The 14,963-nt window shown below is 44.7% G+C and overlaps 1 protein-coding gene across 6 annotated transcripts in view; it reads left to right on the top strand.

The window, feature by feature from the left end:
• LAMA3 (laminin subunit alpha 3) overlaps positions 1 to 14,963 on the top strand; it is a 257,192-nt gene that overhangs the window by 179,028 nt on the left and 63,201 nt on the right. For all 6 annotated transcript variants that reach the window (XM_081563208.1, XM_081563206.1, XM_081563204.1 and 3 more), the window contains 3 exons: positions 2,191 to 2,304; positions 6,992 to 7,101; positions 10,044 to 10,124. In XM_081563208.1, coding sequence (XP_081419334.1) covers positions 2,191 to 2,304; positions 6,992 to 7,101; positions 10,044 to 10,124 — 305 coding nt within the window. The remainder of the gene's footprint in view (positions 1 to 2,190; positions 2,305 to 6,991; positions 7,102 to 10,043; positions 10,125 to 14,963) is intronic.

Genomic DNA, 14,963 nt, shown 5'->3' with positions numbered 1-14,963 from the left:
TTTGTTTTCATTTAGAATAAGTCTTCAATACAGTCTGAATAGTTGAACAGAATTGTATGTTAAATGTAGAGTTTGTGTGCTTTTTAGAGGTGAGAAAATAATTATATTTCCATAACTAACAAATGTTCTCAGAGTCACATGATACATAGTTCTTGCGGAGTGCGTTTCTATTTCTAAGTGAAAGCAAATTAAGATGGGTGATTTAACTTTAATCAGGATAGACCATCCTCACCCATCAAAGAATATTTAATTAAAGCTTTTACTGGGCATGTTGTCATAAATAAACCATATATATTTATTATTTAGATAATTTGTTCTTTATTAAATCAGATAATTTTATAAGCATGTAATGGGGTATATGGTGATAATTATAAGGCCCTTGTGCCTTATTAGTAGAGATTATTTGTAGATACGATCACACCACCACTGGCTGAATTAAGTTCATATTATCTCTCAGTTGTGCTTTCAGCTCAAGAACATTCCTTTCATGTTTGGATTCTCCTTAGACAAGCCCATTCAGTAATCTTAAGTTTTTGTAGTGCATTCTTTTGCCTCGACATGGTTCCTAATAGCTGAAGGGAAAATTATGTTGGAAATTATAGTATTGTTATTGTGTACAATTTGGCATCATTGTGTAGTTTTAGAAGGAATTTCTAGCAGCAACTGGAATATTCAACTCTGGGGAATGTATGAGCTTCTTTCTCCTTCTGGCCCGCCCAGGTAGAGACCTTTAAGGCCATGAATGAATGAGAGCAAATTTCACTTGGCTATAGTTTCAGAGTCTCATAGATGTATGTGCTGTTTAAAGAGATTAGATTAAAGATCATCTTTATCTAGAAGTATTAATTTTTCCCGATGCCTTGAAGATAGGCCCTGTAGGAGATCAGTGAAGGAAACTAGAGACTACACCCGAGTTTAATCGGTGATGGGCTCTGCCAAAATGAAGAAAATGACTTTCAAGGCAGAAATTCTCTTTAGAGGCAGAAATCTAAGTAACTTTTAATGGCTGATATAAGAATAATTGCTTTTTTTTTTTTTTTTTCCCTACTGGGAGCAGTCTTTTTTAAAATTTATTTATTTAATCATGTATGGCTGAGCTGGGTCTTCATCGCTGTGCATGGGCTTTCTCTAGTTGAGGCAAGCAGGGCTACTGTCTAGTTGGCAGTGCTCTGGCTTCTCATTCTGGTGGCTTCTCGTTGAGGAGCACAGGCTCTAGGCACACAGACTTCAGTGGTTGTGGTGCACGGACTTAGTTGCCCTGGAGCAGTTGGAATCTTCCTGCACCAGAGATCAAACCTGTTCCCCTGCATTGGTGGGCAGATTCTTAACCTCTCGCCCACCAGGGAAGTCCCAGGAACATTCTTAACTAGACTTTGCAAAAAATATATCAGTTCATCAAAAGAAAACCGTAATTCTTCTCATCCACATGAAAAATAATAACTTGCAGCATTACACTGGAAAAAGACAATATAGAGGAGATAGGGTTAATCAAAGCAATGTCGAACAAGAGAACGAGACCACGTTCAAGGAAATTGCCTTAAGTTGGGTCTTTGTGTTCAGTGGGAACCAAACATCCGATCGAGTTCTGCATGAGAATGCGAGCTGTTTCCTTTCCCCAGGGCTCCCTGTCGCCTGTAGTCTGGTGAGTGGCAGTAAATGGGTTCCACTGGACCTGCCATTATTGCTTAAATCCCAGTGGTGACCCCGCCTTTCCCCTCCTCTCATCCAGCTTCCTCACCAGCCCAACTCCACACTTGGAGAAGGAGTGGCTACCCAAAGAGAACCTGAACTTGAAGGGATTTGCTCACAGGTCCTCCCTGCTGATGGACTGAGGTCCTGATCCTCTTTGCTTTTTCAGCCCTCCATGCCTTCACTGGCCCTCAAAACGATTGCCTTGAGAAGGAGAGGCACCCAACTTCCATAGTTCACCCCCCATACCCCACTTGCTCTGATTTAACCGCCACACATCTCCCATTCCACCACAAACTCACATACCTACCAGGATGTGAAAACAACAGAAAACCTGATGGAAAAAGCAAGCAAACCTGGGTTGCGTTGGAAAGTAGAAGTTCACATACTGACCAAAGTAGGGAAGATAGAAAGGTGAATGCTTGACGGTCAGGATGGTCGCCTGCCTTGGATAATAAATTTCTTTCTTTGTATCGACTAAACGCTTTGTTTGCAAAACAGGGTTGCAGCCCTGGATACTATCGTGAGAACAAAGGCTTATACACTGGACGGTGTGTTCCCTGCAACTGTAACGGGCATTCCAATCGCTGCCAGGATGGCTCAGGAGTATGCATTGTGAGTAAACTGATGCTGGAATGTTACTAACAGACAATTGGTGTCTCCCCTCCCCCCTCCACTAGGCCCTCAGACATCAGACATCACCTCTACCGAACCCTAAATAGAGGTGACTGTGAGCAGGGGGTGGGGTTGGGCAGGGCAGGGTGCAGTGCCAGGTAACCAGGCTGAATTACTTCACACTCACTTTTCCCTCCAATTTTTTTTTAAAGATTTCTTTTCCTGTGGCCCATTTTTAAAGTCTTTATTGAACTTGTTACAGTTTTGCTTCTGTTTTCTCACTCCCTGCATTAGAAGGTGAAGTCTTAACCACTTGACTGCCAGGGAAGTCCCTTTTCCCTCCATTTTAACTTGTGCTGTCAGAGAACATTCTGTCTGAGCAATTAAATTACACCTTAGCTTCTGAATCTCTCTCACTAGATGATAATAATGGGTAGATGCTGGGGTTTAACTCTTGCCGTGCGTGTGTTCTAAGTGGCTTCAGTCGTGCCCGACTCTTTGTGACCCCATGGACTATAACCCACTAGGCTTCTCTATCTATGGAGTTCTCCAGGCAAGGATACTGGCGTGGGTTGCCGTGCCCTCCTCCATCTTTCCAAGCCAGGGGTTGAACCCGTATCTTCTGCAGCTTCTGCATTGTAGGCAGATTCTTCACCCCTGAGCCGCCTGGGAAGCCCTAACTCTTGCCAGGATATAGTAAACCAGAGCTACTCCTTTGGACCTCAGTTTTGTTGGGAGTAGGGTGGGGCAGGAGGTTGCAGGGAGGAGACCTCATTGCTGTCAGATAAGCAGGGGCTCGAGAAATTGATCAGAGGAGAAGGAGATGCTGGCAAAGGCTCAAGGCACACTCTCCATCCATCAAACACTAACCCCCGTGGCTGCCAAGACAGTGCATTTATGGGGGAAGACAGGCGAGAGGAGTCCCAGTCGTTTATGTCTTAGCCACCAGAAAACCGTTTTCTTTGGGTATGTTTTAGAAAATTCTCCCACACAAAGCTAGGTTCTCAGGAGATTTTTCTCATGCATCCTGAAGCAAAACAGTTTTTATTCTGCTATCCTCCTCCCTGTCCTCAAAGGTTCCCCCTCCAGTAGCCAGGGCCTCCCGAGTTAGAAGGAAGACGGACAGTTCCAAGGAAAGGAGGCCGCGTTGGTGCCTGAATACAGAGCCTCCACTTCTGTTGTGTGGTTCAGAAATACACTGTCCTGGCGCAGGCTTCCTCTGCATTGTGTGAGGCACCTAGAGTGTGTTTCAGCTCTTTGAGTTCCTAGACTGTTTTATGCCCATTCAGCGTGTCCTGAGGAGCTATTTCCTCTGCAAGACAAAACAGGCCAGGACAGGAAATTGTTGTAAAGAGCCTGACAGAATATTCTGTAGGATTTTAGCCTTATAAGTTCCAAAAGTGTAAGAGCTGTCAGGCAGTATTATTTTCCAGCTCCTTGGTATCTCATGTGATAGTTTGTATTTCATACTGTGTGATGTGTGTAACACAGGTAAATACTGTCATGAAAAATACTTATCTTGTCATTGAATCATTGCAAGTCCACTTTATAAAAGCTGCCAGAGAACAAAGGGAGTTTTCTCTGTAGTCCATCCACCCAGTGAAGGGATCACTAGTGAGAGTCATAATTCGTGTTTCAATCAGACAACAAGATTCTCTTTCTCACTTCTCTTTGCAGCTCTGTCTTCCCTTGTCCTTGATGGCCACGTGCCTTCTAGAACTGATTCCTTTAGGGAACCCTTGCTAAGTATTTGCTCTTATGGGAAGGACCAAGCTAAGTGCTGGGGTTAAAACCATCAGACATAATGCCTACTTTCAGGAGGCTTGCTGTCTGGTGGGAGGTGTATATGTGTACACACACGTACATGTGCATGTGCACACATGAGTACACTCACATGGGTGCAGCTCAGTGGCAGGCGGTGGGTGCTGGCCCTGCTCTCCAATATGGCCCTTGCCCGGGAGCCACGCACACAGCCCCATCCTCAGAGAACAGAAATGAGGAGACCCAGCCCCTTTCGCTAGCTGATAGGGCGAATCCGTACATTGGCCTCCACTTCCTGAGGTCCAGAGTCAATTTTGAAATCTGGGACCTTCACACATGTGCACCTCTCCCTGTCATTTCAAGTATAAGTTTCGAAGGGTGAAAAGAAACCAGCCCAACCCCCCACCAGTAAAGCAGCATGTGTCCAGTGGGGAGGCAGCCCAAGCCAGTGATGTGTCCTATGGGTGCCATTGGCTGGAGGGAGCTCTGATGACCGGCTCCCTTCTCTCCACCGAGGCCCTGCTGGTCCCTCTTCTCCTGGCTGCTTTCTCTCCCTTCCTCTGCCCTGTGCTACCCAGTCACCTCAGCTTCTCTTTGTTCCCAGTTCCTTCCCCTCTCTCTTCTCATCCTCTTTCTTCAGGTTTCATCCTCTTTATTTATCTTTAAGGGAATTTTATTTTTCAATTATCTTTCTTTATTTTTTATACTTAACACATGTGATTGCTCAGTTGTGTCTGACTCTTTGCAACCCCATAGCCAAGCTCCTCTGTCCATGGGATTTCCCAGGCAAGAATACTGGAGTGGGTTGCCACTTCCTGCTCCAGGGAATCTCCTGGATTCGGGGATCTAACCCACGTCTCTTGTGTCTCCTGCGTTGACAGGTGGATTCTTTACCACTGGTGCCACCAAGGAAGCCCATTTTATATTTATTTATTTTAGTTTATTTATTTGAATGCCCCAGGTCTTAGATGAGGCATCAAACTCTTAGTTTCAGCATGTGGAATCTAGTTCCCTGACCAGGAATCGAACCCAGGCCCCCTGCATAGGGAGTTTGAAGTCCCAGCCACTGGACCACCACACTGGTTTTCCTCCTTCTTATTCCCTGCTGCTGGAGCCCGTCTTCCCTTGCCCCCAGGATGATTTGTCTGAAACTCACAGCTGACTTGGGAGTCCCCTGAGGCTCACAACCAGATGTTCACACTCCTTGGGCAGCCTCAGGGCCCCTTGATCTGCGCTGCTGCCCCTCCAGCCATATCCTGCCCCCTTGCACTTCACCCTCGGGAACACCAGCTGCTTCGGGTTGTCCGTCCATGCCACTGTGTTCCTGCAAGACTGAGGTCCTGTGCACACCAACCCCTGTGCCCATTGTGTCCTTCCCCACCTCTCCACCCAGCTCATTCCTCTCCTTCTGTCCTCCACACAGGCCTCATCGCCTCCCCTGAGGCTCCTCTTGGTATTAACCATGCTGCCACACCTTTGTCATCGTATTTCCCGCATTGTATGGAAGATGTCTATTCACAGGGTTCTGTCTACCCCCGAGTCAGGGTGCCAATCCATCTTTGCATCCCTGGTACCTAGCATAGCTGAGCAGCTAGTTCATGCGCAGTAGATGTTTGCTGTCACATGGACTTTGGAAAGCACATGCTGTGAGGGTGGATATGGATTCATTCATTCATTCACTTATTCACAGTAAAACAAGGAAATCTGATAGGTAGATGCCTCAAATTTGCAGAACTGAGGAAGACAGATTTCAGGGTACATGCTTTCAACTGAGTGTGAGTGGTATTTCAGACATTCTTATGGGCTTTTTATTAAGCAACTCAGGTTTTAACCCCCTTCTACACTCCTCTCCCTGTGCCCCTGTAAAGGCCCAGAGTTCAGAGGGCTTTGGGAAGGATTTATCATAGGATATACAGGTAACCTCACCACAGTTCTTGCTTCTCCACGTTCTTACTTCCTCAGTGTTTTCAGCTCAGAACTAAGTTGACATGGGACTAAAACATCTCTCTCCAGACAGTTCTTCTTTAAAACTGTCATTTGGAGCTACAAAAGAAAGGAAACTGGGACTTTCCTGGTGATCCAATGGCTAAGACTCTGAGCTCCCAATGCAGGGGGCTTGAGTTCGATCCCTGGTCAGGAAACTGGATCCCACCTGCCACAACTAAAAGATCCTGCATGCCACAACTAAGACCCTGCATGGCCAAATAAGTAATAAATAATAAAGAGAGGGAACTAATGTGAAAAGGTGAACACTTAGTTCAAAAAAACAGATGTTTCTGAGAGAGTCAGGGAGGCCGAGCAAAGTAAAGGTATAGGAAGCTGCCAGCACCTGACACCCCCGAGAGACTCCTTTGTGGATCCTACAAGTCCTGATAACCTTGGAAAGTAGGTGTTATTTTAACTGTACAATTTAGGAAAATTGGAATAGTAAATCATACACCATTAATATTGATTTATATGGATCTTCCCTGGCAGTCCAATGGTTAAGACTTTGCACTTAACCACTTCCACACAGTGTAGAGGACACAGGTTCAATCCCTGGTCAGGGAACTAAGATCCCACATGCCATGTGGCATGGCCAAAAAAAATTGATTTATTAAAAAACACCGAGGCCCAGAGAGGTGAAGGGACTTGCCCAAGAGCCCACAGATATGGAATGTTCAAGTGGGATTTTAACCCCACTGATCTGGCTCCATTTCGTCCTTCCTCCCCATGGTAACACCGAAGAGCTGATGGAAGGGCACTTACAGCATTTTTCTGGCACCAACAATGATTGACTGGGTAGGAAAGGCATATGATTAGCAAAACCGATATTGCTGTGTCAGAGGATTTGAAGTATAATTGTGGGAGTAATTAAGATGACAGCAATCTCAATAGTAATAAATGTAATAGGTTGTTATTAATTTTACCATTTCTCTCTCCCAAGAACTGCCAGCATAACACTGCAGGGGAACACTGTGAGCGCTGTAAAGAGGGTTACTATTGGAACACCATCCATGGATCCTGTAGTGTCTGCCCGTGTCCTCATTCAGACAGGTACTGTAGAAGTTTGATAATAATCTACAGAGACAGGAAGTATTTGATTGGCAAAAAAGTTCATTCGGATTTTTTGTAGCTGTTATAGAAAAACCCAATTGAACTTTTATGGCCAACCCAATAGTTTGATGGGGGTCTAGGGCTGGGGAATGGGTGGTGGGAGGAAATAGGAAGGGGCTGTTAAATGGCATAAAATTTCTTTTAAAGGTGATGAAAATGCTCTAAAATTGATTGTGGTCATGACTGTGCAATTCTGTGAGCACACTAAAAGCCATTGAATCTAACATTTTAGTTGGGTGGATTGTATGATATGTGAACTCTATCTCAATAAAACAATTTTCTATTTTAAAAAAAGGAATAAACAAAAGATGGAAACCAAAACCAAACAAAAACAGACTCTCTGAGTTGTGTTCTTTAGGGTTTTGCCTTTTCCTCTTTTCTTTTGCTATTCATTCAATGGCTAAAGAATTTATTGAGCACCCATCCCTTTTCCAGATGCTGGAGTAACTGCAGTAAAGAAGGCTGGCAAAGACATTAAGCTTCACCTGAGGAATATAAGGAGAGAGTGAGGGTTATTACTCAATTAAATGTGCACAAATCAGTCTGAAGTATAACTTCAGACAGAGATGGGCCACACCACTGATAAAAGGGTTATGTGATAGATAGTGGATTCTTTACAGAGGGTGGTAGCAGGACTTTCTGGAGTTGTTGGGCAGGGACTCATGAACGATGAGATGGAGTGCCAAGACAATATGTTGAGGGTCCATGACAAGGGGGAAAAAGACCAGATTAGAAAACTCCTGTGATGATGGGTTTGTGGACAGTAAAAAGGCATGGATGGCTTGATTGCACTGAGACAGATCTGGGTGGGAGATGAGGGACAGCCAGGATACACATCCTGTACCTTGCAGGCTAGAGTAAGGCACTTGGATGTTAAGGATTTTTATCCTCAGTACGATGGAAGCCACAGGACAGTTCTGAGCCACAGGACAGTTCTGAGCAGAGAGATGTGATCTGCATTATCATCCAGGCTCCAGTAAGGTCAGTAGACTTCGTAGGTAGAAAGACGTCATTTTCCTTTCGTGATAATTCATGTTCAGTTTGGCTTTGGCACCTTGTCCTACTCTTGCTCATCATCACATGTTCACTGTGAGTCCAGACAAAATATAAACAGGTAACTAAGTAAAGCAAGGTTTGATTTGAAAAATCAGAATGATGGTGATCAAGTAACAGTAGGGCACAGGTTCAGGAGCAAGTGTGGACCGCAAAGCTGGTTGATGTCAGCTGAGCTAGCAGAGAAATTGGCCAAGTCTTAAAATTATCAGAAGCCACCTGCCCAATGTGGCTTTTCTGGAGATGCATATTTGAAATACACACCCTGGTTTGCTATCTGTGTGTTTGATACTCCTTAAACCTGCCCAGTCCTGTGGCTTTATTTGTAAAAGGATCTGTCACTTGACACTTGCCCAGGCTTGTTTGAACAGAAGCTGGAGAGAGTAAAAAGCAGCAAGATGTTCACAGTGTGCTTGGGGAAAGCGTTTGATCTTTGGTTGCAAAGCATGTTATCATCAAGGTCAGCTTTCAGCTTCTGTGTAGTTGAAGTAACACGCAGTTCCTAGGATGTATCAGTAAGATCCTATTTTTATCTAATTCTCCTTCCAGCAATATTAATACCGCTGACAAATTTCTAACTGTCCCTTTAGAGATGTAACTGTATATCTATCTAATTGGTCAAGAGAAGCTTCCCAAATAAGAACTCTTTTTGGAACTTCCCTTGTGGTCCAGGTTAAGAATCCACCTTCCAATTCAGGGGATGTAGGTTCAATACCTGGTTGGGGAACCAAGATCCCATGTGCCACAGGGGGACTAAGCTCACATGCCTGCGTGCTAAGTCGTGTCTGACTCTTCGCGACCCTAGGGAGCCCACCAGGCTCCTCTGTCCATGGGGTTCTCCAGGCAAGAATACTGGAGTGGATTCTCCAGGCAGGCACTCCTCCAAGGGATCTTCCTGACCCAAGGATCAAACCCAAGTCTCCTATGTCTCCTGCATTGACAGGCAGGATCTTTACCGCTAGCACCACCTGGGAAGCCCAACTAAGTCCACGAGCCACAGCTAAGATCCAGCACACCCAAATAAATAAATAATTTTAAAAATCAGAATTCTCTTATCAGCCGGTGATAAATGGAGTTATTTCCCCTCAGATCTATGTCAGTGTAATGTTCAGTGGTCATAGATGTTTCTTCATAAGGCAACAAAGACTTTTTCATGGTCTCTTGGTTTAATTTGTTTTTTTAAGAAGTTTCTATAAATACACCAGTTCAGAGCTAAAAGAGAGAGAATAAAAGTTCCAATTACCTGATTGGAAAAGTGTAGAAATCACCAGTGACCGTGCCCACAGAGCCTAGCTGGGCCTGAGCATGCTCTGTGCTTTAATCGTCTCTGGGGCTCTGAGGGCCTGCCCCCCAACCCCGAACCCTCCACACATATACTTTTTCTTCCCAAAAGGGATTGTGCCCAGTATAAAATAAAAGAACTAGAATAAGCAAGGAGGGGAAAAAAAAATTTTTTTTTAGGGAATCAGAACTCTCTGTTCTTCTTTTCTGCCCAGACTTGTTTGATTCCTTCCTTGTTATTTCTGGAAAAAGTGCTGTCGTCACCTTCTCTTCCCAAGTGCGTTACTTTGCTCTGTCTTAAGGGAAAGAATGTGTTTCTCCAAGCCGAAAATAAAAATGCCTTCAGTCCCTGTTCACCCAGATGTGCCCAGTGTCAGCTGAAATCATTCATCATTCTCTCGACAAGTTTTGATGGGCAAAATTTTCTTCACATGAAAGATACCCAGACCCTTGGTTTCCAGTTTCACTTCATGTGGCAAAAAATAATGAGCATAAAAACATGTGGGTTTATGTTTCTACTGGGACTTTTTTCTGTCTTTTTTTTTAAGTTTTGCCACCGGCTGCGTTGTGACTGGGGAAAACGTCAAATGCTCCTGCAAACCTGGATACACAGGAACACGCTGTGAAAGGTGGGTCCCCCCCTTCCCTCCTCCCCCCACCTCACAGGTGGGGTGGGCTCTGCGGGCAGGCTGCTGCAGGCACCCCGGGTGTGGGTGGGGCTCTGCTGGGTCGTGGCTCAGAGCTGGGGTGGGGCCGCTGGTTTCTCTGAGGCTGGGAAAAGGTCTCGGGAAAAACAAGACCGTCACTTCATAAATCATTAACTTCCTTCTCTTTCTTGCTTTGTACCTGTGGAAATTTGAGAATTAGGGCCAATATGTCATAGTCCTATACACTCCAGCAAATGCCCCTGTTTGCCCATGTACTTACATATATGCCTACATACCCCCACTCCCACGCACACTCCTACATGCCCCTCCCCAAACATCTATCTACATACTCCTACCACCATTGAAACTCAAACTTCTATCCCCAAATATACACATCCCTGCTTGCCTGTACACAAACATGCAACTCTACATACTCCCACACATGCACACATATCCACAGCCCTAGATTCGCCTACACACCCGCCCTGTTAATGCACACACATTATGAACACTGGCAGGACAGTCTGTGTTGCACTCATTTCTGAATTCCTTAGCGTCTAGTGTGCTGCTATTCACATAATAGGTGTCTAGTAATGTTTGGGAAACAAAAGAATACATGTTACAGAATGGAAGGTATGTACTTGCTTATAAAGGCCGCAGAGCGAAGCTTGCGTTTTTCCTGAACAATATTTCATGATTAGCTACTCTGCCCAGTTATTGTGAAGGCTACAAAAGATGCTTGTCATCTAGACAGGAAGAGAGCATACACATACATATGTATCTGGAAAAGTAACAGTAAAATGAATCATATGGATAACATTTTAGAATTTAAAATAACTATCATAAGATCGGTACATAATTATAAAAAAATTTATAATTATAAATTATGAAAATGATGTAACACAGGTGCATGTATGCTAAGTCGTTTCAGTTGTGTCCGACTCTTTGCAACCCCATGCCCTCCTCCAGGGGGATCTTCCCGACCCAGGGATCGAACCCATGTCTCTTACCATCTCCTGCATTGGCAGGCGGGTTCTTTACTGCTAGTGCCACCTGGGAATCCCCATAAAATAATGTGAGCCCGAAGCTAATAAGGCAAAAAGCTAGTAAGTACCACACCCTTACAATTGCCCTATGCTTACACCTGCCCACCTGCAGTGCTATTCATAGTTATTCTGCCTACAGAAAACCATGGTTAAAACTTGTTGAAGGGAATTCCTTGGTGGTCCCCTGGTTAAGATTCTGTGCTTGCACTGCAAGGGACACAGGTTTAGTCCCTAATTGGGGAACTAATAATATCCCACGTGCAGCCCCCCCAAAAAAAGTTGTTATATGTTCTTACATATCAGTTCTACATGCACAGACTTTTTCTTTAAAAAAAATGTAGATTTCAGTTTTGCTTTTTGTTTTGACTTATTTTCTCATCTAATTATATATTAGTAACCTGTTTCCATGCAGGGTGCCCTGGTGGCTCAGATGGTTAAGAATCTGCCTGCAATGCAGGAGACTCAGGTTCGATCCCTGGGTCAGGAAGAGTCTCTGGAGAAGGAAATGTCAACCCGCTCCAGTCTTCTTGCCCAGAGAATCCCATGGAGAGAGGGAGCCTGGTGGGCTACAGTCCATGGGGTCGCAAAGAGTCAGACATGACTGAGTGGCTAACACTTTCATTTTCAGTCTGTTTTCATAACAATAAGTATTCGTTGATAGCATCATGTCAGGGCCAGGAGGTTCCACTTAAGTTCCATCATCCCCCCACTCTTGGCCTTGGAGATAGTTGGATATAAATGTTTACACCTATTTTGTTTTTTGGGGTTTTTTGGTTTTATATCGCCACACCGTAAGGCATATGGGATCTTAGCTCCCCAGTCAGGGATTGAACCCATCCCCCCTGCATTGGGAGGATGAAATCTTAACCACTGGACCCCCAGAGAAATCCCTGTTTTTGTACTTTTGTGGTTTTACTTCTTAACTTCAAATCTCGATGTTAGTGAAATATTGGAACTTCGCCTTTTTCATGGTATTGCTTCTCACATGGCAGATAGACTTAGGGTCAACATATAAGATAAAAATTGACCAGAGCTCAAATAACCTTGACTATTCCAGTATTCCATGTCTCAATCATCCGGGGGGGGCCATGTTGCATGAAATGTGCATGGTGTCTGATTATATCCAGAACCGCACTCTGTAGGGTGAAAAGTTCATGTGAGGAGAGGCCCAGGGAACCCAGCCTAGCTGGGGGGAGAGCAGGCTCACGTCCCTCATGTCATGCTCACCACAGGATGTGTGCTTACAGAGTGATGGGGACACAGACTCCCATACGCTCATGCGCTCATCCTTCTTTGCCTGGGTACCGTTAGATGAATTCACTGAAGCTTCTCCAGGGGATCTTCCCAACCCAGGGATTGAACCCAGGTCTCGCGCATTGCAGGCGGATTCCTTACCAACTGAGCCACCAAGGAAGACATTCACTGAAGCTAAATGTGTACAAAATTTCTGTATGGACTTGGGTTTGTACATTTTATTTGGTTCTTGTGCCATTATCACTTGTGCATCATTTCTGAAACTATAAAATGACTTTGACTATTTGGTTGAGCCAGGGTCCCTTCATAACCCTTATTTAAATTTTTTCCTGGACTGTTCTGGCATATTGTTTCTTTGGATAACTTTAGAAGAGTTTTACCAAATTAAAAAAAGAACACAAAATCAATTCAACTGGACTTCATTGTAAGGGGGGGCTACAGTGGAGCAGGGATATCTGAAACATTTTATGGACAACGTGGGACTTAGGTAGGTTGAGAGGATGGCTGGAACCCAGTGGAGCTGGGAGGTGGAGCTGGAAGACAGCTCAGGTCAGGGAAGTAATGTAAGTAAATCAAAGGGCCTCGAGGGTACCTGCCATGGGTGGAAGGGGGACACCCTAGTTATGGGCATCAGCTGAGGGTCTGGACACTTATCCCATGGTAAAAAGGAGCAATTCAAATTTCTTCTGTTTTTCATTTCTGCAAGGGGAACCTAGCTCACGTTGGTCTCATGTCTATTAGTCATTCTTTCTTTAATGAAAAATGAATGGAGATCCCAGTATCTGGCTGGCACTGTGCTGAGCATTAGAGACACATGAGCAACCAGAGCACAGACTGTGCCCTCAAAGGTTTTCCAGTCTAGTGGTGAATGGGCATACAAACGGGCTGTTGAAATAGAGAAGGTGAAAGTGTTAATCGCTTAGTCGTGTCCGACTCTTTGTGACCCCATGAACTGTAGCCCACCAGGCTCCTCTGTCCATGGGATTCTCCAGGTAAGAATGCTGGAGCAGGTTGCCATTCCCTTCTCCAGGGGATCTTCCCAACCCAGGGATCAAACCCAGGTCTCCTTTTTGCAGCCAAATTCTTTACAGCCTAAGTCACCAGGGAAGCCCTAAAACAGAGGGAACTGGGCTAAATCAGGCAGCAACAGGAGGGGCATCCCACTAGAACTGAAGGGGGAGGAATGGAAGAGGCAGCCACCCTGAGACAGGAAAGATGGGTAGAGTGGGGAGTGGGCCTGGGAGGGTCTTCCAGGCTCCGTGATTTAAAAGCTATGGGGCTCCCATCTGGGAGAGGCTTCCTAATTTAATCCTCCATACAGTTCTTCACAAACAGTGAAGTGGAAAACAGCACCAGTTGGGAGGAGACATCCGTTTGGCAGGCAGCTGATTGGAAAAGGGAAATTCTTAATTAACAATAGTCTCAGCTTAGGTTTGTTAACATTTGATGTCTCAAGGAAGCTGCTGCTGCTGCTGCTAAGTCGCTTCAGTCGTGTCTGACTCTGTGCGACCCCATAGACGGCAGCCCACCAGGCTCCGCCGTCCCTGGGATTCTCCAGGCAAGAACACTGGAGTGGGTTGCCATTGACTTCTCCGCTCAAGGAAGCAAGTATTGTTTAAAAAAGAAACAAAACTTTTCTATCGCTAAAAACTTTTCTGTCGTTTCTCAGCCTTTTGGCTAACATCAAGTGTAAAAAACTTTTCTACAGCTTAATGCCATTTTAATGTCAAATTTTTTCATCTGTTAAACATTCATTGAGCATCCACTCTGTGCCAGGCTGCCAGGCATCATCAGCCACTAGCGGTTAGCTCTGCAGTGATAAATACAAGCACAGTGTGGAGTGAAAACTAAGGATGTGTGCAGGAGAGCTGGACAGAGGTGGGGGAGGGGCAGGGAAGGGTTCCCAGCTCACACCCCAACCCCTCCCACTGCCCCTCCACCCCACCCCACGCTCAGGGACAAATTTCTCCCTCAGCTGTTCAGAGCCACAGATGACAGAAGCTCTCTCTGCTCTTCATTTGCTGTGCCAAAGTCATCTATGAAATTAGGAAGTTTTACTTTAGTCCATTGTGTTTAGCCGCGTGGCTAAATAAGAAGAAAGGCACCACTTACCTTACTTAAAGTTTCATAAATATTCCAGAAATTTTATTCTGCTTTGCAAGATTAAGGAAGAAGCGGAATAAATTTTCTGAAATATTTATGTAACTTTAAGTAAGGTATTTTGTAAATATGTATCTTTTACATAGAAAGTTTAGATACAAGTGAGACACCTGAAGAAAAAGTATTTTAAACTGAGATCTTTATTTGCGAGGCGTGGTTAGGAGGCAGAATATGGGGCTGGCCACTTCAAGGAAAGCCCTATTATTAGGACAGCCTACTTAGTAGACTTGGATAAGCCACCTCAGGTTAGTTACCTTCCTGATAATTAGGGAATACATGAGTTTTCTGCTTCCTATCCACTATCTGAAATGTAGTCATTCCAAATGATACCAATTATACACACATACCAGTATATGAATAT

The sequence above is a fragment of the Giraffa tippelskirchi genome, chromosome 14 (genome assembly GCF_054371585.1).
Source record: "Giraffa tippelskirchi isolate mGirTip1 chromosome 14, T2T-mGirTip1v1.2.pri, whole genome shotgun sequence".
In the NCBI taxonomy this organism is placed as follows: domain Eukaryota; kingdom Metazoa; phylum Chordata; class Mammalia; order Artiodactyla; family Giraffidae; genus Giraffa; species Giraffa tippelskirchi.
The sequence above is the reverse complement of the archived record's forward strand: the minus strand, read 5'-3'. Positions and strand labels throughout refer to the sequence as shown.